General features: G+C 41.4%; 2 protein-coding genes across 12 annotated transcripts in view; one reads left to right on the top strand and one right to left on the bottom strand.

The window, feature by feature from the left end:
* The window catches only part of LOC307018966 (uncharacterized protein), a 78536-nt gene extending 55385 nt beyond the window's left edge, over window positions 1–23151 (top strand). For 3 of the 9 annotated variants that reach the window (XM_079649530.1, XM_079649529.1, XM_079649531.1), the window contains 2 exons: window positions 13508–13780; window positions 22209–23151. In XM_079649530.1, coding sequence (XP_079505656.1) covers window positions 13508–13780; window positions 22209–23123 — 1188 coding nt within the window. In that variant the 3' untranslated portion in view covers window positions 23124–23151. Of the gene's footprint in view, window positions 1–12400; window positions 12902–13031; window positions 13170–13507; window positions 13781–20575; window positions 20815–21000; window positions 21068–21154; window positions 21274–21641 lie in introns of those variants that run through there. The other 6 variants (XM_079649528.1, XM_079649532.1, XM_079649534.1 and 3 more) reach the window with 6 other exon arrangements.
* On the bottom strand, window positions 953–9107 carry LOC307018972 (uncharacterized protein). Of its 3 annotated transcripts, none has more exons than XR_013802549.1 (17): window positions 8747–9107; window positions 7766–8050; window positions 7484–7607; window positions 7126–7203; window positions 6643–7002; window positions 6452–6547; window positions 6138–6370; window positions 5420–5598; window positions 5242–5332; window positions 4820–5158; window positions 4623–4740; window positions 4342–4445; window positions 4104–4221; window positions 3902–3999; window positions 3617–3771; window positions 3278–3454; window positions 953–3170 (listed from the first exon to the last, which is right to left on the bottom strand). XR_013802549.1 is itself a non-coding variant. In XM_079649547.1 (15 exons), exons 7-15 carry the CDS (start codon window positions 6168–6170, stop codon window positions 3802–3804), a joined length of 1092 nt encoding a protein of 363 aa, XP_079505673.1. In that variant the 5' UTR covers window positions 6171–6370; window positions 6452–6547; window positions 6643–7002; window positions 7126–7203; window positions 7484–7607; window positions 7766–8050; window positions 8747–9107; the 3' UTR covers window positions 3652–3801. The 3 variants fall into 3 exon arrangements, 1 of the variants encoding a protein (XP_079505673.1); XR_013802550.1 differs by having other exon boundaries at window positions 4354–4445; XM_079649547.1 differs by lacking the exons at window positions 953–3170; window positions 3278–3454 and having other exon boundaries at window positions 3652–3813.
* Window positions 23152–26285: the final 3134 nt, after the last annotated feature.

Raw genomic sequence — 26285 nt, 5'->3', positions numbered from 1 at the left:
GCCTGAGTCGGGCGGTGGGGGTATGTGGCAGCGGGGTGTGGTTTGGGCGCTGGCTGCTGGAGTGAAGGGAGTGGCTCGGCCGGAGGCCAGACAGCTGATCGGAATCAGGTAATCAGTGCAGGAAGAAAAGCATGTCGTAACCTGGTTCTGTTCTGTTATGCAGTAGGCGGGATCCTGGAAGGTCGCCAAAGGACCTCTGAAGTTTCCCACCCGGGCAACGTTTGAGACCCGTGCATATTATTGTTTGGAGTTAATAAACGCCTGTGTTTCACCAACCTGCTCTTTCCGTCCTGATTTGAACCCTGTGTGAGTGGAGAGGCTCACAGGTAGGAATAAGAGTCCGCGGTTAGATGGGTTAACGGCAGAATTTTATATTACATTTAGGGAACAGTTGGTACCGGTGCTGCATAGGGTGTTCAAACACATTGAGGAGGAGGATGACCTGCCGGCCAGCATGGCAACAGGGGTTATAAGCATCATTTACAAAAAGGGTGATAGGGACAGGTTAGAAAATTACAGGCCGTTAAGCATGCTTAACAATGACTACAAAATATTGGCGAGGGTGTTAGGGAATAGAATAAAGAGGGTCATTAAAACAGTGGTGGGTGGGACTCAGGCGTATAGTGTACCGGGGAGGGTTATAAGCGACACGACAAGCAGCATCAGGGATACCATTAAACACATGAAGGAGGGGAAGGGTGGCATAGTCATGAGTCTTGATTTAAATAAAGCGTTTGATCGTGTCAACCATGATTATTTATATAGAGTGTTAGGGAAAGCAGGGTTTGGGGTGAAGTTGGTGGGTTGGATTAAAAGATTGTATAGTCGGGCGGTGAGTTGCATTAAAATAAATGGGATCGTTACAAACGTGTTTAGGTTAGGGAGGTCGGTCAGGCAGGGATGTCCTCTCTCCTCCATGCTGTACGCCTTGTCGGCTGAACCATTAGCCACAATGCTAACTCAGAACAAGAACATCAGGGGGGTGGAGATACCGGGGGAAGATCATGCGTGGAAAGTATTTTTAAAAGAAGCTATCAATAAGTGTGGAGGCTGTGGGGACAGCGCCTTGTTTATGGCTTTGAGAAAATAAATGCTGAGCAGTGTTTCTGAGTACCACAGGGAGGCGCCAATGGCATGGGTGGAGTTTCTGAAAGGGGTAAAGCATGAGTGTGTGAATGTTGAGCAAGTGTGGAATCAGCCTATCTATCTGAACCATATGATCACGGAGCAGAAGCGTCCTATGTTTGATCTCCAAATGTGGAGGGCGGGTTATAGAAACATAAGGGATTTAGTTTATGAGTTTGTGCCGGAGTTCATGGGGGCACGGGTGATAGTGGATGAGGTGAGGGGTAGGGGGGGAATTATGCCGTTGAGGACGGCGGAAAAAATCATGGAGAGGGTGAAAAAGGGTATGCCTGCGGGGTGTGTGAGAATGGTTGAACGTGAGTCTACAAGAAGTGGAAAGAGCGTGGCGGAAATGTATGTGGGGGAGGGGGATACTCGGGTTAAAATTGAGAAAGTAAACACAAGGGCGATTTACAAAATGCTGAGGGGAGGCAAAATAAGAAGACCTGCTTCTGAGCGTGTGTGGGAAAATGTTTGTGAAAAGTTTGATGTGCAGAAGGTATGGGGGAATTTAAGGGTGAAATGGAATAGCATTGAATGTGAGCATTTTGATTTTATGTTTCGTCACAACAGGGTGTACAACAATTTGATCATAAGCAGGTTTGATGTCACGGTGAAGAAAGAGTGTGATGTGTGTAAGGTAATGGTGGAAACGTGTATGCATGAATTATTTGAATGTGGAGAGCTGAAGGTGTATTTTGAACAGCTGAAAGGATTAATTGAGAAGTGTTGGGGGGATAGAATATTAAAAATTTTGGTTTGGAAGGAGTTGTGGCTGTTTGGGGTGAGTGGGGGAGTGAAAGGTCCCAATGTGAATCTCTGCAACTATGTGCTGAGCCATGCCCGGTATGCTGTTAAACTCAGGAGAGACTTGGCCCATTATGGGAATAGAAAGGAAGATGTATGGAACATATTCAAGAGGATTTTAAGCAAAGACATTCAGATGGCACATGTGTACCTAGAAAAGGATGCCTTTCTGGAGAACTTCGTGGATGGGTGCACTCTGGTGGAGGTTGGTGAAAATTACAGACTGGTGCTCAAATACGACAGTGTTGTTGGCTAACATGTGTATATTGTGAAAAGTGAAAAGCGTAAAGTATGGTTAAAATGATTAGCTGTTGGCTGTGAATTGTTTCTCGTACTTTGATTTTGTATTATCATTTACAATGATTCGACATTCAAGTAAGATCCAACTGTTTTTAGGCAATCTTTTTTGGCTAATTGCATTCAGGTTATTTATTTATTTTGTCATGTTATGCATGAATAGTATGTTTGATTGTTTTAAATGCAGGGCCACATTGAAACCAAATGTACAAATTTTAAAGATTGAATTGTGAATTTACTAATAAAAAAACAAAACAGAATGGGAATCCTATGAGCACCTAGTTAGAGGAAGAGACTGAGGGAGCACACAGAAAGGAGAGAGAGAGGTGGGGGGACATACACCCAGCATGTGTGCCTATCTGTATGATGTGGCTCTTTGCAGTAACGCAGGGAAATGATTGGCTCTCAACCTCTAACTGGTTGGCCACCCCTGCTGTACACCCTAGTGTCCTTCAGGGTAGGGTGGGGGAGAGAGGCGCTGTACCCCAGCATCCTTTCCTCAAGGAGGGGGTAGGGTTGGGGAGAGAGGCGCTGTACCCCAGCATCCTTTCCTCAAGGTGGGGGTAGGGTGGGGGAGAGAGGCGCTGTGCCCCACCGTCCTTTCCTCAAGGAGGGGGTAGGGTGGGGGAAAGAGGCGCTGTGCCCCAGCGTCCTTTCCTCAAGGAGGGGGTAGGGTGGGGGAGAGAGGCGCTGTGCCCCAACGTCCTTTCCTAAAGGTGGGGGTAGGGTGTGTGTGATGTCCTCATCAGGGTCTTCCTCACTGTCATCACTGATGTCACTGTCTTGGTCATGGTTCTCCACAGTATCATCAGGCCATTGAGGGGCATTTGGTCTGATTGCCAGGCTGTAGGCCGAAGAAAGATGCTGGATGTGTGTGTCCACGTCAGCAAGTCTTTTCTTTAGAAGACTAGCTAATCCATCTCTCCCTTCTTGAGTCATGTCTAGGGCAGAACATAGAGAATAGAATCGTGAAAAGGCATCTCATTTTTGTTACTAGTACACACTGTGGATGTTAAGTAGTATTTGGTTATGGCATCATGGAATTTACCACGATGTCCTCCACATGACACATGTTGCATCTGCATCCTGATCTTGTCAGCCTGACTTCTCAGATAAAGGCAGTGCTGCCTCTTCTCCCTCACAATTATGGCCCTCTCCTCCACAAGTCTCCTTTTGCCCATGTAAGCATCAAAAACTTTTTTTTGGGCCAAAATGGACACCGATTCTGAAGAGAGAAGAACAGCAGGCATACCATTACCGACCAAGACATGCACCAGTAGGATAAGTGACCGGTCATAGTCCATTGACTGGGAAGCTGGTGTTATAGGTCTTACTTAGTGCCAGAAAATAAACATATTATATAAACACAAACAAGAGAAGCTCTTACCATCACTTTGCACTTCCCATGGCCATATTAGACTGTCTGTTGTTTGCTGTTCTGCAGACAGTCTTCTCTCCACCTCTTCTTCCTGGATTTCTCCTTCAGGAGGCTGTCCGGTGTTGTACTGGCGTATTGCCGCTAAGAGTTTGGTCTTTTCCTCCCTTAACCTTTTGCGACGCAACTGCCAAATCTTATTGCTGTCTCTATGACGTAATTGTAAAAAAGATTACAGAAACAATGTTCAATGGAATTTTTTAATTACATGACTGCAACTGAATAATAATAACTTACCAGTCTGTCTATAGAGAGGCAAGCTTTCTTTTGGCACAGCCCTAGAAATAGCTGCTCAATGGACATCTGGAGAGACTGATTGTCGCCTGATGTGTTGTCTTGGGTAAATAACAAGAAACACAGTTTGAGACAAAGAAAACATAAGTGTTAATACTATACGGTAAATAACAATGTTATATTATCAAGTTAGGAAACAGCATACCGTTTGTTGCCCAGTCTCTAACATCATTAACCCATTGTTGGACTTTGTCCTCAGGGCATCCAAGCTCTTCGCAGGTGTCCTTCATTTTTTGAGTCTCACCCTCCAACATTGCGATTGTCTGTTGTAAAAAAGATGTTGCCGATACAGATGTATTTTCAAGATTTTCACCCAAATTTCCATAACTTTTCATGTCTTGAAAACAGTAATTAATCATTCAAACTTTTCCATATATACTTACATGGCCAATTACCTTGACATATCTCTTGGCCAACACGACATGAAGGTTTTTCTGCTTCCGTCTGTTCCATCCCATTGCATGGACAGTCAACATGTCATTGCGAGCTGTTTTTAAAAGTAAAATTGACAAGCAGATAATATAACTTGGGTATTTGGAAATCAACTCATAAAAACTCTAGTACTGTTGAAACAAACTACATTAAAGACAAAGATAAAGTATAGTAAGAGATGGATAAAAACTTCAAGACAGAATTATGTTGGTCTAATGACAAGAGGACATACCTGATTTTGTCATGTACTTAGTTGTGATGGCACAACGTGACAGAAAGCTGTTCACCCTCTCCACTTCTTCCCCGGCCGTCAAACCAGCACCCTCCACATTTCTCCCACTCCACACAATCTAACAAATACACATATATTATGTCATAGATTAATTAAAAAAAATTCTTACAATCACAATAATATAAGAGTGGGCCTACCTCACACTTTGTGGAATGGGCCTCGGCATGCATGACCGAGAGAAACGGTTGCATGCTCAGCAAAGGTCGCAGTTCTGGCATTGCCACTTTCTCGAGGTAGGGCCAGTATTTACAAGCAATATCTGTGCAATAAAAATGCACGTTTGTAGCTTGAAACTGCGTTTGAAGGAACAAGAGGTAGGCAAATATTTCTCCTCTGAACATGTTGAGAGCTTTCAGTAGCACTCCAGGTCTACATACAGCCACCTCTAAACCCTCTTCATCAAGCCTGCTGGCTCTTCTTGCTGTCTCTCGAGCAGCTGACCACTGGCTGGTACCACATGTACCTTTTCCTGGGGTCTACAATTAAAGACATTTTAATGTTACACTCTCAAAACAAGTAAAGGCTAGAAAAATCATAGGAAAAAAAATGTTGTGCTTACACATTTGACATTTGTTCTGACTTTGTCTACAAAGTCTGTGACAGCCGAGTCTTCCATGATGAACGGCCCTTTAAAAAGTGGTTCATCGATCCTAAATTCAAAAATAAATATTCAATTCATTATTATCATCATTGATAGGCTACTTCTTAAATTCAATTGACATACAAAAAAGATGTACCTCTGTGACTGTCGGAAACGGTACTGTTTCCTATTCCCATCCACTGACACAGCCAACATTTTGGGAGTAGAAGCTGGGCATGAGAAGGGTTCCTCACACGTCATTTTCTGGCACTCGTACTGGCAGGCCATATACTCCAGAAAGCTTCTTTGGAAGACATCTCCATGGATTTTTCCTGTCTGGAAGTTTGAGAAGCAAAATTGTTACCTTACACATGTCAGAATAATACGAGGAAACAGGAAGACTTTCGCAGTGGTTGGAGGCAAGAGGGGGGGCTATTAGGAGTATCCCTAACACACGATATCCTGAAAAGTGAAGGTCAGGTTAGGATTGGCAGATGCTGGAAGAGAAGGAGCATTATTTCAGCTTTTGTCATATGCACCATGACTCTACTTTCTCTACAGTAAAATACATAATCCTATTTTTTCCCACAGAAGAGCACTATGTTTTTCATCATACAAATTGTGTTCTTCAGTAAAGAACAAAAGTTGGATTATGATATGTTTGATCTTATACAGTATGTCCTACCTCTACCAGTGCTAGGTTTTTAGCTCTAATGTAACACTAGTTAAACTACTTTCAGTCACATTGTAAGCTTTTCAATTGAGTTATTTTGACATAAACATATTTCCAATCAACACGTTTCATCTACACAAAATAAAATGCATCCTTTCACAATGCCCTCTACTTATGCAATACTCAGTGAAAGTCATCTTACCCTCCCATAATGCTGTGTCCTCCGTTCCAGCATCTGTAAAAAGGCCTGTCTGGACAAACCTGGTGCCACAGTCTTCAGGTCCTCAAAAGATTTGAAGACATCCGTGGAATATAACGTGTCTCCGTTCACAGAAGCTGGCCAGTAACCGCTTCTAATGAGGTCTCCTCAATCAGGTTTCCATTCGTAATGGCATGTGTTGCACACCCTCTTGGGGAGATGCAAATCATAACGCCCTAATAACAAATACAGTTTAGTAAAAACAATCGCATTCATTACCTGTATTAGAGTGACAAAAAGAACACTTAAAATCATACCATTAATGCAGACGAAAATGACAGGCCTGCCTATAGACTCTGTAATACCTTCAGGGTTACACGAGTGTGAAGGCCTACCAGTGGGCAGAAGACGATCTGTGAAGAGAGGTTAAAAATATGTCTTAAACTAGCAGCACATTAGGAAAGTTATAAAATAACCACTTGGGGCTAAATTGTGTTAAGTGAAATACCTTGGTCTCTCAAAGTGAACATGTCATTTGTCTTGACTAGTGACATTGTTGGGGGAATACATTTGAAATATCCTTCATTGAAGGACTCCCTGATATGAAGGGTGTGTATGCTGTGTTTAGAAATGTCACAGTCATGACACAACCATTCAAGGGGCATGCATTCTCTGCAGCGAAGGACCGCAGGAGCGGAGCAATGTGAGCATCTCCTTTCCGGTACCATAGTTGAAGACAGCAAGCTGTCCAAGTGATGGGACCTTGCCTTTTGCCACTCCAATTGGGCAGCACTTTGGCGCAGGCACCATGAGGAAGAGGTTGATGGCTGATCAACCAAAAGCTCCTGCAATTGCTGAATCTCATCTTCTGGAAACAAACAAAAAAGAAAATGTTCAGCATCACAAAAGCGTACTCATATTGCATCACGTATTCGTTTGATGTTATGTTGACACATTTCCTAACTTTCAATGATAGTAAATGTCATCCTACCAAAAAGCTGAGGGGGTACTGCAGAGGTTGCTCCAGCTGGTTCCACAGTCACTGGACTGTCAATGGCAACAGTTCTGGCTGGAAAATAATAATAATAATAATAATAGATATATTGGTAACAGATAATAATTACAGAGAACAGGAGGCAATCGCAGGCAAATGTTATGCATTAAAAGAGTTCTAACAGTTCTAACCAACTCTAACTATTTATTACAATGGCCTATTTTTATATGTGCGACGGAATAACAGATATTTGTTCAATACCTCTCTAAGCTGAAACATGCTGTACCAATCATGTTGCGAACAATCAAAACAAAAATGATATGTTAATCATGAATACCTGTATACATGCACAAACCTTTAGTACGTCGGCAGGTTGCCCTACTTCTGCTCCTTCTTTTTAGAGGACACCCCTGAGCATCTTTGCCAACCCAGCGGATTCTGCTCCTGTTAGATGCTGCTCTGGCCCTGTCTTCTTCCTCCTTCAATAAAGTAGTCATGCATTTTCACAACAAGCTGCTTTTCATTCCCAGTGTATTCCTATTCACTTACAAGCATTACAAAATTACAAGCACATAATCAATCAACCTAATCAGTACATCGGGCACAAAACCAATACAATTGAAATTAAAAAATGTACCTTCAGTTGTTTACAAAGTAAATCGGCAAGGAAAATGGCATCTTCTAGCTGTTCCTCGCCTTGTTTAGCAGCCATTTCAGGAACTAGAAATCAAAACACACACAGGTGTGTGTGTTTGCATGCATATAAATACAAAAGAGAAAGTGGTAAAGAGACAGAGATGAAGATGGTAAAAATGGGGAGAAGACAGGAAGAAATGTAGGGAATATAGCTCTGAGGAGGGAGAAGAGAAGAAATTGAAAAAGGCTCTTAAAAGTGCTGTTTGATCTTGCTTTGGTTTGGTATCTGTTGAAGGAAAAAAATACAGAGAACACTTTAGAATGTATGACAATTTACAATCTCACATATCATCAACAAGCTTTAACATTGGGTGTAATTTATGAGTTAAAGCACTAATCAATCAGGGGCGGACTGGAACAAGGACAGCTCTGAACGTTTTGTCCTAAATAGGACCACAACAATCAGCGTGCAGTAACAGTCTGTCGATGTTTGTCATGAAATGTCTTCACAATACTATTAGTTGCCACTGTATGCAAGTATGACAGCTACAATAGGCATTTTTCCAAGCTTTGTATATGTAGCCGGTCTGGGCCTACTTCTCAGCAGACCCTTGCTACGACTCTGCGTTTTGTTGTGCGTGTTTGATGGACAAGGAGATTCGGTTGTAGTCTTTAACCGAAACTGTGGCGTATTTATTCCTCTGCATGAAGTAAACACAATAATGCAGCAGCATTAATACACATGGATGTCTGCAACACACCAGTCTCAGTCTGCCATACAAACAACTGAGAGACTAGTACTTATAAAACATTCAGATATAAAATCTGTCACAATAGATCACAATACACTGTACAATTACAGTTACACTGGAAATGTATACACCACCGGCTAATTAGTATTTTTAGACATGTAAATAAAACAATAAAATAAACACATAGTACAAAACACAATAGACCAAAAACATGGGAGCAACAAACATACCTGCATGAAGTAAACACAATAATGCAGCAGCATTAATACACATGGACGTCTGCAACACACCAGTCTGTGGTGGGGAAAAGACGCCATTAAACATGCTGCAGGTGCTGTGTGTGAGTCCTCACAAGTGCTGCTAAACAGTACACTTAACTAAAAGTTTGCTAAAACACTCAAACTTCTGCAAAACAACTACACAGCAACACATTAGCACCATGGAATGATATTATAACCTTGTTTCACAGTTTAAGATTATATAAACACTGTAAACATCATTTAGAACAGAAATCTACAAAGAGCACATGACAAACTCTCCTCACCTCAGTCTGCCATACAAACAACTGAGTGAGAGAGGGTGCAACGCAGGTAGATGAAGACACTGCCGAAAGTGAAGACTTCAAAATAAAAGCATTAGCTCCCAAAACGGTCTTTTGTAGTAAACATACCAAAATAAAAGTGACAATAAATAATATTGGAACAATCAAATAAAACGTGAGGGATTATTGGTGGAATGCATTCCTGTATATTTATATACCTGCCTCACCCCTCCTGAATTACACCAAAATCCTGAGCGGCTGACAGGACATAACACTGACAGGGACATTAACACTGCGTTAAAACTGGCACGGGTTCACATAAAGATACCATCTTCACAATCAGCTAGAAGCTACCTGGTAAACAGGTTCAGAGAAATCAATCAGTCAATTAATTTATATACCTGCTACATATATACAGTGCCAAAAGTATTTAACTCAACATTTTCTTACATTAACTTTGTTACCAACACAGCATTTACATTGTTGGCAGTTATGTTTTGGTGTACTTCTAAAGGTAATTATTCTAAAGGTTCTTATTATACATCCATGGTCTGTAGTTCGTTTATAGCATAACGTTAGCATTTTGCTTCTGGACATTAGATTTATGATTCGAAAATTATAAAAGTAGGGTAGATATGTGGAGATTATCCGGCTGAACAAAAGGTGCATTTATCAAGCAGATTCGTTGTCCACAGATCTTATTTCGAGCTATTTTCCAAAATCCTATGGAGAAATCCCATTGACTCTGAGACGAGGGAACCAGTAGTTGTAAAATGCTAACTCATTTCCGGGTTGTAGGACTCACCACTGCACTATATCTCCGGTCAAGTAAAGCTAATATGTGTTTAGCTAGCTCGTGCTTTAAAAAGATATGTAACTACAACTGATTTACTTGCAATAAACATTAAAATATTGGAGGCATGCGGTGCAGCACATTACCTGCTTGGCGAAGTCAGACAGAGAGGAGGTTGTAGCCGATGTCCGGTGCGTTCATGGTCATCGGACAGTAATCGGTAGCATGGTGTTCGCTTACTACGCGACCGCACAATGTAACGTACAGTAATTCCACAACCACATAAATGAATTAACATCGATTTAGCTGGGGCAACAAAAATAAATAAATGAATGAATCTACTGGTTTCATCATTTGAACCAAAAGTGGTACATTTTGCACTATTTTTTATCTATCTTTATTTATTTTCTTATTATGTCCTATTTATATTATGTTGCACTGTCGGAGGAGCTCGGGATCTAAGATTTGAAATGCCAAAATTACACTGTAGCTAGCATCTGATAACAAAAACCCTTGACCCTTGAACCTTAGTGGTGTTTATTTTTCACGGAGTTCAGTTGCTAAGCGATCACACAACGTCACGTCCGGTATTTCCACAACAACACAAATGGATTAACATCGTAGCCTTTGTTTCTGCTAAAAGAGATGTCGACCAGCTAGGGCCACATGAAAATCGGTGAAATCGAGTGTGATGATTAAAAAATAAATTAAAAACATCACATTTTGACAATAAAAACCGACCAATAGGCGCGGTAGACCATTTGCTTGGCACTTCCGGGTATTTCTCCATGTTAACAATACCGTGTAACTGTCACGCTTGAAGGGGATTAACATCGATGTAATACATGAATGTAGCATTTGTTTCTGCTGAAAGAGGTGTCGACCAGCTAGGGCCACAAGAACATCGGCGAAATCGAGTGTGAGGATTAAAAAATAAATTAAAAACATCTCATTTTGACAATAAAAACCGACCAATAGGCGCGGAAGAGCCTTTGCTTGGCACTTCCGGGTATTTCTCCACTGGTTAACATGGGTTAACAATACCGTGTAACTGTCACGTTTTGAAGGGACAAAACCGTGATATATTCACGTCTCCCAGCATGGTAAATCGTCACATGTTCACGTCTTGCCGTGATAACGGGTTGCAAAATTATGAAGACCCAAGAATCAGGGGATATTTTCATTTGAACTCTGAAAGGATGGACTTTGGACTCTCAAGCTTGTGCAAAGTTGTTTGTATACTTTTGAATACAACTTGTATACCGCTTCGTGAATAAAGATTTGGGGGAAATAATTCATTTATCGCGTTTTTTCCCCTTTCCTGTCAAGTCGTGGAAAATAACAACGGGGAATGTCTCATATTAAGAATACTTGAGGTGAGAATATCTTTCAAATATAATAGGTTAACAATTGAGGATGTGTACACATTCTTGGTATATTTCCATGTTTTCTTTCCATTGTCTTTGGATGTACTGCTGTTCTTGTTTTTTATCCACACAACCCTCTGATCTCCATTTAAAGTATTGGAGCAATATAGAAAATATGTTTTTCTATTTTATAAGGGTCCTAATTACATCATATGAGTTGTATTTAGTCTACTGTTATGTAAACATGATAGTAATTGTTAAGAAGCTTATCGTAAAAATAATTGTATATGGAAAGATGTTTTCCCTCTTAAGTAGGCTAAGTCAAAGAAAAACCCTGAAATGTGAGCAGAGTTGTGTTACTTCTCTGTTTGGCCATCAACAATTATATTAGCCATGCCCAAATAAATACTGTTTTGTTATGTCTCTATCATTCTTGTGACTTCATTTAGCTTCGGCTGCTTCTGGTAGTCCCTAAAACCAAGAAAAAGACCAGGGGAGATCGAGCCTTCCCAGCGGTAGCCCCCAGGCTCTGGAACGACCTGCCCCCCCATTTCAAATTGTCGCCCACCCTCCAAACGTTTAAGTCCCGCCTAAAGATCCAACTCTTTTCCCTCGCTTTCGAGTCAGTCTGAGCAATGTTTTATCGATTTGTATGCTTTTATTGTCTGTCCATAGCCTTTATGTACCGTTTATTAATTCTTATGTGTACCTTTTATCCTTTTATCTTTTCTTATGTGTGCCTTTTATCTATTATTGTAATATTATATTTTATTATAATGTTATGTTTGGTGTGAAGCACTTTGGTAAACACTCTGTTTTTATTATGTGTTATACAAATAAAGTGGGTTTGTTTGGATTGGATTTGTAATAGTTGGTATGCCTTTGAAACCAACGTTGCTAGTGAACTGCGAGCGCCGGAACCTCACAGCGGAGGAGAAACTGTGGAGCGCTTAGGCCAATAGCGCCTCTGAAGCGCATAAAGGTGCGCCGCATTTGCGCTTCAATGCCATGCCATCTACCCACACTACCTTTGTGATTGACGTATTGGGCACCCCCAATCTACATGATCAATACACAGGGCTTACTTTGTAGACGTTAGACAAGTCTTAACGAGGCCCACCTGATGCAAGCTAATTGAACACAGGTTCAAGCATTAGCTGAGGCTGCACCTGCCTTGTTGATTGGCTGCCTGTTGGTAATATGTGCCAGTATTAAAAGCCCTGTCTCATGCTTCGTTGCCAAGTGCTCTCCACCTGCAGTGAGTTTGATTTTACAGAATGGGAGTCCTATGAGTGCCTATCACAGCTGTATTGGTTGTCACAGCACCTGCTGATGCTCAAATAGTTGTGGCAAAGAAAGTTATCTCATCTCCTCACATTTCCAGCAGTCATGTGCAACAGGATGATACGCAAGAGAAAAGGCGCTGGTGTTTACCTGGCTGCAGCTGTTATTCTGACGTGTTATTTTGCGCAAACTATAGACTGTTATCGTCTGAAGAAAACAGAAAGACGAGAAGGGAGAAAAGATGCCGATACAACAAATGGGTTCCAAGAGGGGACAATTGTTTTCGGGAGAGCTTTTGAAAAAGGGTCAGGACTTGATTCTCAAGTCACAGGCGGGACCAAGAAGTCATCCTCAAATGCTTATGAGGAGGATGAAGGTGCTTATCAAGCAGACTCTGCAGGTAAAAATATTTTTGTTTACGTATTGAAGGGTTTGTTATTTTGCTTGAATTGTTTTGTTTCTCTTTAAAGTACAAACTATTGAACAAAATAAAATATATATATATATATATTTTTTGTATTCGCCTTCAGGCTGGTTGAGCCCAACACAAGTCGCCAGTCCCAAAGACTCGTCATGGATGAGCATGTCGCCCTCACTGCAGTGTGGTTCGAGCCAGTTGAAGTTCAGAGCGGTGGAACCAGGAGCATCACAATTCGCAGTAGAACAAGGTAAATTAATAGCCATAATATCCTAAATGTAGACTTGATTTATCTCTACCAATGACATAAAAACTGAACCTTTTTACCCCACAGGAAATGCACCTCCAATGCCTCTGTCCCAGGTCCCGTCTACCTGTGGCTACAGCATGCAGAGGAATTCGCATCCGATGCCTCAATACCCTGAGGTGCCTCAATACCCTGAGGTGCCTCAATACCCTCCGATGCCTCAATACCCTGAGGTGCCTCAATACCCTCCGATGCCTCAATACCCTGAGGTGCCTCAGTACCCTCCGATGCCTCAATACCCTGAGGTGCCTCACTACCCTCCGATGCCTCAATACCCTGAGGTGCCTCAATACCCTGAGGTGCCTCAATACCCTGAGGTGCCTCAATACCCTGAGGTGCCTCAATACCCTGAGATGCCTCAATACCCTCCGATGCCTCAATACCCTCCGATGCCTCAATACCCTCCGATGCCTCAATACCCTGAGGTGCCTCAATACCCTGAGAAAACAACAGCAACGACCACACGTCCTATAACTGCAAAGACGACAAAAAATCCTAAAATTCCTGCACTGCCTCAGATTCCTCAATACCCTGAGGTGCCTCAGTACCCTGAGGTGCCTCAGTACCCTGAGGTGCCTCAATACCCTCCGATGCCTCAATACCCTCCGATGCCTCAATACCCTGAGGTGCCTCAATACCCTCCGATGCCTCAATACCCTCCGATGCCTCAATACCCTGAGGTGCCTCAATACCCTGAGGTGCCTCAATACCCTCCGATGCCTCAATACCCTGAGGTGCCTCAGTACCCTCCGATGCCTCAGTACCCTCCGATGCCTCACTACCCTCCGATGCCTCAATACCCTCCGATGCCTCAATACCCTCCGATGCCTCAGTACCCTCCGATGCCTCAATACCCTCCGATGCCTCAATACCCTCCGATGCCTCAATACCCTGAGGTGCCTCACTACCCTCCGATGCCTCAATACGCTCAGATGCCGTTTCCACAATATATGCCCATGTATCCTCCCTTTAATCCTCTTTATCCAGCAACAAAGCCAAAACATCATCCCCATGTTCACTTGCCCATACCAATGCTGCCTCCTTTCCCTCCTCCACGCTACCGTACTTAAACAATTCTAATAAAAGTTTTGAACAGACACTTTCCAGTTTTTGCTTTTGTTAACCTTCAACTACCCAAGATACTTTTTATTCCAGACTCTTCAAGAAGTCTCATTTGGTTTGTGAATGAGTGAACAGTCCATATTGAGAACATGACATTTAATTTAAACAGAGAAATTGTGCTGACAAATGATTTAACTTAAAGTGCACACTTTGAATTCCTACATTTATAAATTCAATTAATGCTTGGCATTGGAAGTGTTATCATCGTGTGGCTTTGTGTCCCCATGGTGGAATCATTGCGCAACCATTTCTTAGTCATCAACTCTGAAATGGAGCATTTACAACTTTGGGCAGTTCTGCAAATCAAAACAATGAACCTTCAGCATTTGTCTCTTTTTGGTTTTCTAAACTGGAGTAAGCATGACTAAATTTGGTCAAACACTAAGTCATAAGTGTTCAAACTACACATGTAGATGTTATATTACAAAAGTAGCCTTCATACAACTAAAAATGACAGGTGAGATCCTTAATTATTCAAGTGAAATGTCAACAATGATAGAAGCAAAACCTTTAATCCTACAGGGTGTCCTTAAGACCTGTGTATTGTTTCTTTCAAATTATGGAACTAACCATGAAACGACTTCTCTGGTCCAAGTCAGGCTGGGACACTGATGCATGTTCACCATCCCGTTACCGTCGGATTGATTTTCCATGATGTGAAGATAAATATGTTGTGTTCTAAATAAGGGAAAGCATTGTTATACAACTAATTATTGTGGGTCAATGTAGATTAACAAATCAAAATAGTCAGACTCTTGCCTTGCATTCATTGGTTTGTTATCGAAATCAAACCGTATGATACATTCATGGGCGTAATTTTCACTGGGGACAGGGGGGACATGTCCCACTAACTTTTCAAAATCCCGTTTGTGTCCCCCCCCACTTTTCAATTTTTTTTTTTACGCAAGTTGTCATCGTCACGGAGGAGCGTCTGTGTGTGTGTGGCAGGAGCGCATTTTGTGTGAGACAGAGAGACAGGGAGAGACGGGGAGAGAGAGAGAGACAGGGAGAGAGAGTTACGGGGGTTGTTGTTAGCATCTGGTGCTAGCTCGGAGATTAGATTATAAAGCTGTTTCAACAATAAGGAGAGGGAGAGTCCTGTCGGACTGAGAGGCTGAGATAACATCAGCTCAGGGAAGTAAAGGACTCGCTGAGTGATTATATTGTAAACTTTAGTCTAAGTTATCTCAGTGGGTCTCAAACGGTTTGGTCTAAACAAATATTTCCATCTATTTAATATAGTATGTTAGTATGTTCAAAATAAATTAAAAAGTAATTCCAATGTCAGTAAAAAATTAAAAACACAGTTTGAAAGGGAAGTGATTAGTAAAATATGCATAAATAAAAAGAAAGAATGCAGACTAGGTAAGATAAAGATAGGAGAGAAGTATATCAATGATGTGTTATTGGTTGTGAGCATATTCTAATGGTTTTTGGAGTATTGAAATATATACAGTTCTGTTTCATATGAGTGTTGAGAGAGCTGTATCCATACATCTCTAAATGTGTGCACCAGATTGATGCCTTTAACTTCAATTTAAAGAAACAAATCACTGGGGGTGCATGCCCCCGGACCCCCCTATAGGATGTGAGGTCATCACAAATAAAACAGGTTCATGGATAGATAAGTTTGCACACTCATTATACACACTACACATTTTTCTTGGATTAGTTAACACCATAGTCCCTAATATATATTTGTAGAAAGGCAGGAAATGGAATTAAATCGAGAACAATGTTTCATTGCGGAGGACCCCCTGTTTTGTGTCCCCCCCACTTCTCAAACCAAAGTTACACCCTTGAATACATTACACAAAATTATGAAGACCCAAGAATCAGGGGATATTTTCATTTGAACTCTGAAAGGATGGACTTTGGACTCTCAAGCTTGTGCAAAGTTGTTTGTATACTTTTGAATACAACTTGTATACCGCTTCGTGAATAAAGATTTGGGGGAAATAATTCATTTTTCGCATTTTTTCCCCTTTCCTGTCAAGTCGAGGATTTTATTGGACAGACAATAAAAGCATACAAATCGATAAAACATTGCTCAGACTGACTCGAAAGCGAGGGAAAAGAGTTGGATCTTTAGGCGGGACTTAAACGTTTGGAGGGTGGGCGACAATTTGAAATGGGGGGGCAGGTCGTTCCAGAGCCTGGGGGCTACCGCTAGGAAGGCTCGATCTCCCCTGGTCTTTTTCTTGGTTTTAGGGACTACCAGAAGCAGCTGAAGCTAAATGAAGTCACAAGAATGATAGAGACATAACAAAACAGTATGTATTTGGGCATGGCTAATATAATTGTTGATGGCCAAACAGAGAAGTAACACAACTCTGCTCACATTTCAGGGTTTTTCTTTGACTTAGCCTACTTAAGAGGGAAAACATCTTTCCATATACAATTATTTTTACGATAAGCTTCTTAACAATTACTATCATGTTTACATAACAGTAGACTAAATACAACTCATATGATGTAATTAGGACCCTTATAAAATAGAAAAATATATTTTCTATATTGCTCCAATACTTTAAATGGAGATTAGAGGGTTGTGTGGATAAATAACAAGAACAGCAGTACATCCAAAGACAATGGAAAGAAAACATGGAAATATACCAAGAATGTGTACACATCCTCAATTGTTAACCTATTATATTTGAAAGATATTCTCACCTCAAGTATTCTTAATATAAGACATTCCCCATTGTTATTTTCCACGACTTGACAGGAAAGGGGAAAAAACGCAAAAAATGAATTATTTCCCCCAAATCTTTATTCACGAAGTAGCATTTTCTGCTACTCTGTACTTCTACTCAATTATATTTCAGTGGGAAATATTGTACTTTTACTACACTACATTTATTTGACGCTTGTAGTTACCTTTTTAGATAATGTTTATATTTTCATACATTTACTACTAATTTACTCAGTTCTTTCCAAAATGTGCTCTATATTAACAAATCACAACATTAACACATCTTGTATATATGTAGATTTTTTATTATAAGAACATTGATTTTTATTCTATAATGATGTAACCCTTTTACAAAAGGCATTCTGCACAAAGTACTTTTTCTTTTGATACTTGATTATATTTGGCTAATAACACTTTGGTGCTTTACCTTAAGTATTATTTTGAACTTGGGACTATAGCAAGTTATGGAGTATTTATACTTTTACTTTAGTACAGGATCTGAGTACTTTTTCCACCACTGCTTAAGATCCAGTAATGGGTTGCTATATCCTGCACCTCACACCCTGAATTATGTTAATGTGTCCAATAATAGTTGTTATTTACAGTACATTTTGATCATTAACACATTTCTCTTTTTCTGTAGGTTTTGAATGTGGAGATGCAAACAGTGTACTGAGACTCAATCTACAAGGTACCAATGACTGAAGCACTATAAATTAAAAATCCTTCAGGACAAGCCCTTCATCACTGAGTTCGGAGAGCGATGGCCAGCTCTGTTTTCAGAGAGCGAGGTGATTTTTAAAATATTTTAATAGATGCATGTATAAGAAAAGAACCTCAGCTGAAGTTCTTTGTTTTGTTTACACCAGTAGATGAACTCCTGTCCTTTCTGCTATGACACTTGATGGATATTATTATAGATGCAACAGCTTTAAACAAAACATTTTAACCTGTATCACAATGTGTTGCAGGTAAACGCAGAATTCACCTGCATCACCGCCGTTCCGCTGCTGCCTACCTTCATGTCTCAACTGGATCGCCATTCGTCTCAGTTGATGAAGGTTTTCAAAAAGAAGGGAGGAACACCAGGATGCAATTTGGGCCTGATCATGGCAGCCATGGACAAGGTATGTAGTTGTATTAAATTGTGTAGTTTTGGCACTGCAACACCATATTCTCTTTATCTCTCTCTCTTGTTGTCCCTCTCATATAAATATATTTTAACCTCTCTGACCCCCTTCCTTTGACTTGCCAAAAATCAGCACACAAGCATAGTCAGTATTTTTGTGTGAAGATTTTAAAAATGTGTTTGTCCCTCGGGATCCCACTGTTGAAACACGATGGGACTGTGTCCTTAAAGCGCTCTGCGTCTACATGAATGAAAGTTCAGAGAGCTTCATAAAGGAATATTTGGTAAGTTGAAACATAACCAAACACAGATATATATATATATATATATATATATATATATATATATATATATATATATATATATATATATATATATATATATATATATATATGTGTGTATGTGTATGTGTATATTTAAACTTTAAAGTAGAGACACTACATACTGATATAGCCTACACCTGGGGCCGTATTCACAAAGCATTTTATCATACCGCTAGGAGTGCTCCTAACTCGCGCTAAAACATTTTACGTAGGAGTTTTTTCTTAAAAGTTATTCACAAAGCCGCTGAGACCTACTCATACTAAGGATAAATCACTAAGAGTGACGCGCCGTTGCTATGGATGACGTCGATTCTCGTGCATGAGTTTAGAAGCGGTCAGTACGGTGATTGGTTGTTCAGAGCAGGCGGTCTCGGTGAAACTCATCCGCAACATCCCACAAACGAGCCCAATAAAACAAGGAAATAGCCTAGGCTAGAAATGTATTCCTATCAAATAGTTATGGACAGTGCAGTTAGCAGAATACACGCATGATGACTAGTTTGTGCAGACCACGATAATTACGTTTTATATGCACGTTAAAGAGAGAGAGCAAACAATAAAAATACGTAAATTGCATTAAATCAAGGAGGCAATTAAAAGCACCCCGCAAACTATTATCCAATGAGCATATTTCCAGCACTTAAACACTTTCAATAACAGCCCATACCGCCGTTCAAGTCCCCCTATCATGATGAATGAAAACAATCTGCGTGTTGATGGAATGTACTTTCTTTCTATTGACGAACACGTCCTCATCTTTTGAGGGCGCAATTATTTTTATGTGCGTCCCGTCAATAGCACCGACCACACCGGGCATACCTGCAATTGCCATGAAGTTGGCTTTGATCCTGTGTAGTTGTTGATTGTCCAAAGGAAACCGGATAAACTGTTGAATGATATGTGGTCTAGAGAGCGCGTTGATGGTTTGGTTTATGGCACGGCTGACTGATGGTTGCGATATTCCTAAATCGTCGGCATTGCAAAGTTGCATTTTCCCTGTTGCTAAATATCGTAGTGTTGCCAAACATTTTATTTCCGGACTAATCGGGTTATTCCTGTTAGTCGGGGATGTTATTGCATCCCGCACTAATTCCACAACAAGTTTGATACCCTCACGATTTTGCCTATATCTCTTGATCAATTCACAGTCTTCCATTGTTTCCAAAACATTTCGTCTCGCAGCCATTTTCAGATTCTTTGTGAATAGGTCTTACTGAGTTAGGAGTCCTCTCGAGGACTTTTAAGCTCTCCTAAACTTAGGTGCTACTTTTAGGCCTAAAATACTTTGTGAATTGCTCTTAGTGAATACAATTAGGAGTCCTAAATTTAAGACTGACACGCCCATTATGTCTAAGAGTTTCTCCTAAATTCGCCAGTTAGGAGCTACTTTTAGCCCTAAGATCCTTTGTGAATACGGCCCCTGAACATCAGCAGGAGAGGACTCTTTAAAGTAGAGACACTACATACTGATATACACCTGGGTATATCTGGATTTGTAATAGTTGGTATGCCTTTGAAACCAACGGTGCTAGTGAACTGCGAGCGCCGGAACCTCACAGCGGAGGAGAAACTGTGGAGCGCTTACACCAATAGCGCCTCTGAAGCGCATATAGGTGCGCCGCATTTGCGCTTCAATGCCATGCCATCTACCCACACTACCTTTGCGATTGACGTATTGGGCACCCCCAATCTACATGATCAATACCTACACAGGGCTTACTTTGTAGACGTTAGACAAGTCTTAACGAGGCCCACCTGATGCAAGCTAATTGAACACAGGTTCAAGCATTAGCTGAGGCTGCACCTGCCTTGTTGATTGGCTGCCTGGTGATAATATGTGCCAGTATTAAAAGCCCTGTCTCATGCTTCGTTGCCAAGTGCTCTCCACCTGCAGTGAGTTTGATTTTACAGAATGGGAGTCCTATGAGTGCCTATCACAGCTGTATTGGTTGTCACAGCACCTGCTGATGCTCAAATAGTTGCGGCAAAGAAAGTTATCTCATCTCCTCACATTTCCAGCAGTCATGTGCAACAGGATGATACGCAAGAGAAAAGGCAATGGTGTTTACCTGGTTGCAGCTGTTATTCTGACGTGTTATTTTGCGCAAGCTACAGACTGTTATCGTCTGAAGAAAACAGAAAGACGAGAAGGGAGAAAAGAAGCCGATACAACAAATGGGTTCCAAGAGGGAACAATTGTTTTCGGGAGAGCTTTTGAAAAAGGGTCAGGACTAGATTCTCAAGTCACAGGCGGGACCAATAAGTCATCCTCAAACGCTTATGAGGAGGATGAAGGTGCTTATCAAGCAGACTCTGCAGGTACAAATATTTTGATTACGTATTGAAGGGTTTGTTGTTTTGCCTGAATTGTTTTGCTTCTCTTTAAAGTACAAACTATTGAAAAAAAAAATATATATATTATATTCGCCTTCAGGCTGGTTGAGCCCAACACAAGTCGCCAGTCCCAAAGACTCGTCATGGATGAGCATGTTGCCCTCACTGCAGTGTGGTTCGGGCCAGTTGAAGTTCAGAGCGGTGGGATCAGGAACTTCACAATTTGCAGTAGAACAAGGTACATTTAATAGCCATAATATCCTAAATGTAGACTTGATTTATCTCTACCAATGATATATAAACACTGAACCTTTTTACCCCACAGGAAATGCACCTCCAATGCCTCTGTCCCAGGTCCCGTCTACCTGTGGCTACAGCATGCAGAGGAACTCGCATGCACTTGTCCTGTTGGTTCCCTATGATGGCTGCAACATGGTTCAAGAGGTAATGTGAAACTGATTTAAAGAGGGAGGAAGTGAGTCTAAAAAAAAAGATGGCTAGTGCTGTGAATTGTTATAGTTATGAATGGTGTAACAAGAGCCAAATAACTAAAATGTTTAATCTGCATCATATTGATCTCAAGCGAAAATGTGTTTTCAGCTTTTCAAATGAGTTATTTTTCGCTTGCTTTCAAATGTACTGATTAACCATGTTTTTTGGATGGGGACCGACATTCAAATATGTTGCACCATGATGATCTATTCAGAAGATATATCATGAGATTAATCTTTTGCCTTGTACAGTCGGATTGTAACATTGACAGGTTTGTGTGATTCCTTGCTGTTTTCTAATTGTATGTTTTTCTCCCAAAGGGTGGAAGTTATGTACTCCCGATGCGTTGGCAAGGAATTCCAGTATCTCTCTGGTGTTCCAAACCTGCCGCACCTACTGCTTCCAAAACGACTCCCTCCAATTCGCCTGTAGCTCTAATGCCTCAATACCCTCAGATGCCTCAATACCCTCAGATGCCTCAATACCCTCAGATAACTCAAACCCCACAGATGCCTCATTTCCCTGAGATGCCTCAAAACCCTCAGAAGCCTCAATACCCTCAGAAGCCTCAATACCCTCAGAAGCCTCAATACCCTCAGATGCTTCAAAACCCTCAAAACCCTCAGATGCCTCAAAACCCTCAGATTCCTGAGGTTCCTCAAAACCCTGAGGTTCCTCGATACCCTGAGGTGCCTCGATACCCTGAGGTGCCTCGATACCCTGAGGTGCCTCGATACCCTGAGGTGCCTCGATACCCTCAGAAGCCTCGATACCCTGAGGTGCCTCAAAACCCTCAAAACCCTCAGATGCCTGAGGTTCCTCAATACCCTGAGGTTCCTCAATACCCTGAGGTTCCTCAATACCCTGAGGTTCCTCAATACCCTGAGGTGCCTCAGTACCCTCCGATGCCTCAGTACCCTCCGATGCCTCAGTACCCTCCGATGCCTCAGTACCCTCAGAAGCCTCAATACCCTCAGATGCCTCAATACCCTCAGAAGCCTCAATACCCTCAGATGCCTCAAAACCCTCTGCTGCCTGAATTCCCTCAAAACCCTCAGATGCCTCAAAACCCTCTGATGCCTCAAAACCCTCTGATGCCTGAGGTTCCTCGATACCCTGAGGTTCCTCGATACCCTGAGGTTCCTCGATACCCTGAGGTTCCTCGATACCCTGAGGTGCCTCGATACCCTGAGGTTCCTCGATACCCTGAGATGCCAGAGGCAACGACCGCACGGCCTACAACTGCAAAGGCGACTCGAAGTCCTAAAATTCCTGCACTGCCTCAGATTCCTCACTACGCTCTGATGCCTCAATCCGCTCTGAAGCCTCAATACCATCTGATGCGTCAATACCCTAAGATGCCGGAGACAACGACCAAACAGCCTTCAACTGCAAAGGCGACTCAAATTCCTGCACTGCCTCAGATGCCTCGAAACCCTCCGATGCCTCGAAACCCTCAGATGCCTCAATACGCTCAGATGCCGTTTCCACAATATATGCCGATGTATCCTCCCCTTAACCCTCCCAAATATCCAGCTACAAAGCCAAAAACTACTGCGGCGACAACACCAACTACAACTAAACCAAAGGCAAAAAATCACTCATCGCAGCTTCCACCATCTATGCCTTACTATCATCTTTACCCTATGATCCCTCCCTATCCCCAATATCCAACCACTCCAGCTACCACTGTGAAACCAGATCCCCCGCCCACTCCGGCACCCCATCCTCCTTTTCATCCCCATGTTCACTTGCCCATACCAATGCTGCCTCCTTTTTCTCCTCCACGCTACCTTACTTAAACAGTTCTAATAAAAGTTTTGAACAGACGCTTTCCTGTTTGTGCTTTTGTTAACCTTCAACTACGCAAGAGACTCTTATTATTCCAGGGTCTTCAAGAAGTCTCATTTGGTTTGTGAATGAGTGAACAGTCCATATTGAGAGTTACATTTAATTGAAACAAAAGTTGTGCTGACAAATGATTAACTTAAAGTGCACACTTTAAATTACTACATTTATACATTTAATTAATGTTTGGCATTTGAAGTGTTGTCATATTGTGGCTTTGTGTCCACATGGTGGCATCATTGCTCAACCATTTCTTGATAGGTTTTGAATTGGAACATTTTGTGTTCACACTAGCTTTCCTTGTGTGAACAAGCTTTAAAATGGTTGTTTTTTGAAAATGTATTTCAGTCAAAGGTAAAGTGCCATCATGTCCTTTCCTAAAATACGTAACATCTGCTGTGTGAGGGACGCTGGCGTAACTCATTACATACACCAACTCTGAAATGGAGTATTTACAACTTTGGGCAGTTCTGCATATCAAAACAATGAACCTTCAGGTCTCTTTTTGGTTTTGTAAACGGTAGGTAAGCATTACTAAATATTTGGTCAAACACTAGGTCATAAGTGTTCAAACTACACATGTAGATGTTATATTATAAAAGTAGCCTTCATACAACTAAAAATGAAAGGTGAGATCCTTAATTATTCAAGTGAAATGTCAACAATGATAGAAGCAAAACCTTTAATCCTACAGGGTGTCCTTAACACCTGTGTATTGTTTCTTTCAAATTATGTAACAAACCACGAAACGACTTCTCTGGTCAAAGTCAGGCTGGGACACTGATGCATGTTCACCATCCCGTTACCGTCTGATTGACTTTCCTTGATGTGAAGATAAATATGTTGTGTTCTAAATAAGGGAAAGCATTGTTATACAACTAATTATTGTGGGTCAATGTAGATTAAAGGCCATGTAATGCATCTAACACAGGTGTTTTTTAACATGTAGTTTAGATATCACCAGAATAAAAATGTTTAAAGTTTGGTCATAATTAAATGACATATACATTAAAAACCGATGTTGGTTCCGAAGTTTGCCGAGTACGCCCCCGATAACTCCCGAACGAGCGGTGACGTCACACGTGGCAAACATTGCCATTTGATCAAATCAGTCCAAATGTCAAGCAACGCGACAACTTCAGACAGCGACAGCGAGAGCGATCATTCAAGCTCAGATTCGGTGGGTTATCTGGATTCAGTTACAGAAGTAGAGAGTGAACCAGCTAGCCTTTCACTTCAAGGCATCTTGCCTTATCAGTACGAGCCTCCTGCCCGGCAATCGAACAACGAGGCAGAAACTTGTGAAAGAGAAGCGGATTCCGCAGCCGGCGAGACTCGAGTCGGCAATACTGAATGGTAAATTCTGTTTTATTTAATTTGACCTGCACTAAATGTTGATCTTAATTTGTCATCTGTTCCTCACACGTCCGGCAGATATTGTTTTTTTTTTAATGTTATGTACAATATTCAGGTGTAGGCCTACATGTCAATGCTGTGAAAGCATGCCCACTGCAGATGAATGTGTATGCTGCAGAGAGATCTGGCAGGTGATGGAACAAATAGACAGTTTGCAACCTACTGACCAGATAGCAGAGTCCTGCATCGGGTCGGGTATCCGCGGGTAACCCGCAAAAAAGGTGATTTGCGGTTGGTATTTTTTCAAACGCTTTTTTCCAGGTTCGCTTCTGGGTAAAACAAAGATGATGCGGGTCCGGTTGCGGGTGTTGCATAATACATATATTTAAACAATAATATTTTAGTTTAATGTTTAAATCCTCAGACCTCTCCTCCGCGGGACCGAGCATAATCATAACCTCTGCAGCGCATCTATCTGCTGCTGAGCGCACCACATTCTGAATGGCTGAGGTGAAGCTCTCTAGCGGAGAATACACCATTTTCAATAACTCTTCTTCAAGAGCGAAATCCAACGTCTGGGAGGCTTTTGGTGTCAACCTAGATGGAGAAAATAAACAACATCCCAGGCTTTTTGAGCCAAATATCCAACTGCGTGTGTTAATAATTGCACGTTGTCACTGCTTATATATATGCGGGTTCGGGTCGGGTTGCGGATCTTGTGCCAGCGGGTCGGGTCGGGTTGCGGAACTAATTGGCAATATGTGCGGGTAGCGGGGCGGGTTCGGTACTGCACGTCACGGGTGCGGGGCGGGAGCGGGTCTTGAAAATCAGACCCGTGCAGGACTCTGCCAGATAGAAGACACCGACGAGAAACCAAGGTGCATTATTAGCCACCCAGGCTTTAGAGAAGGCTGTCTCAGTGTTTGGACACTGAAAATAGCGTATCTTCAATACAAACAACAACACAGAGCAGTTGATGGCCCACTACACCAGTAAGTAAATATTGATTGACCCAACTGCCTATTGCAGCTTTGTTTTCATATAATACTTTTAGTCGCTACAGATATGGTACACTTTTAAAGATACCAATAAACTCTTTCAAGCAGTCAAAAACAGCTTGGCTTTTATTTTTTCTGTGTATGCAAGTTCAATGTATGCTTGGGAAAAGAAACAACTACACATGTGAGGAAATATATAAGAGGTCTATGATTCTGTCAAACAGTCATGTATAACCTCATATTTATTTTGTACAAGTAAAATACAAATATCATGTTATAAGCCAATTTGTAACCATTGCTACATAATAGTACTACATAACATTTTATTTTTTCCAAATATATTTATAATCTGTATACATTTTTTTCATTAGGAAGTATCGATATACAGCTTATCAACAGTTTGTACGTTGGTGCTGGGGTGTAGGCTACTCGGCCCAAAAATCAGAGTCCCGCTGCCTGCATGTGCTGTAACCGAGATACGGAAGACTTACCCTGAACCGGGAGGCCGCTATCAGGGATTTCAATGGCCAAATCTGTAATTTGACATAAGTCATGCAGCTGAACTGGTTAAAATGGTTTCGCATGATGTAAATAATTTACAAAGTACATAATTTACAATATTATTTTTCCAAAGAAACATGTAAATATAACAACATTTTCCAAATCACAAGTTTGTAAGATTGTATTAATTTACTGTTTGATAAATAAAAAAGGGTTCTTTTGTTAATTTTTCACTTGTAACATTTTATCTTTATTGCAGTG

This window comes from Notothenia rossii (genome assembly GCF_949606895.1).
Source record: "Notothenia rossii genome assembly, chromosome: 9".
In the NCBI taxonomy this organism is placed as follows: Eukaryota; Metazoa; Chordata; class Actinopteri; order Perciformes; family Nototheniidae; genus Notothenia; species Notothenia rossii.
The sequence above is the reverse complement of the archived record's forward strand: the minus strand, read 5'-3'. Positions and strand labels throughout refer to the sequence as shown.

Bases quoted from the DNA above. Each gene is read 5' to 3' on its own strand.
- LOC307018972 (XM_079649547.1), bottom strand. From the start codon at position 6,170: ATGCTGGAACGGAGGACACAGCATTATGGGAGG. The intron at 5,333-5,419 runs GTACATCTTTTT...TTTTGAATTTAG, and splicing joins CGTTTCCGACAGTCACAGAG to GATCGATGAACCACTTTTTA. The intron at 4,446-4,622 runs GTATGTCCTCTT...TTTTAAAAACAG, and splicing joins TAAGTACATGACAAAATCAG to CTCGCAATGACATGTTGACT.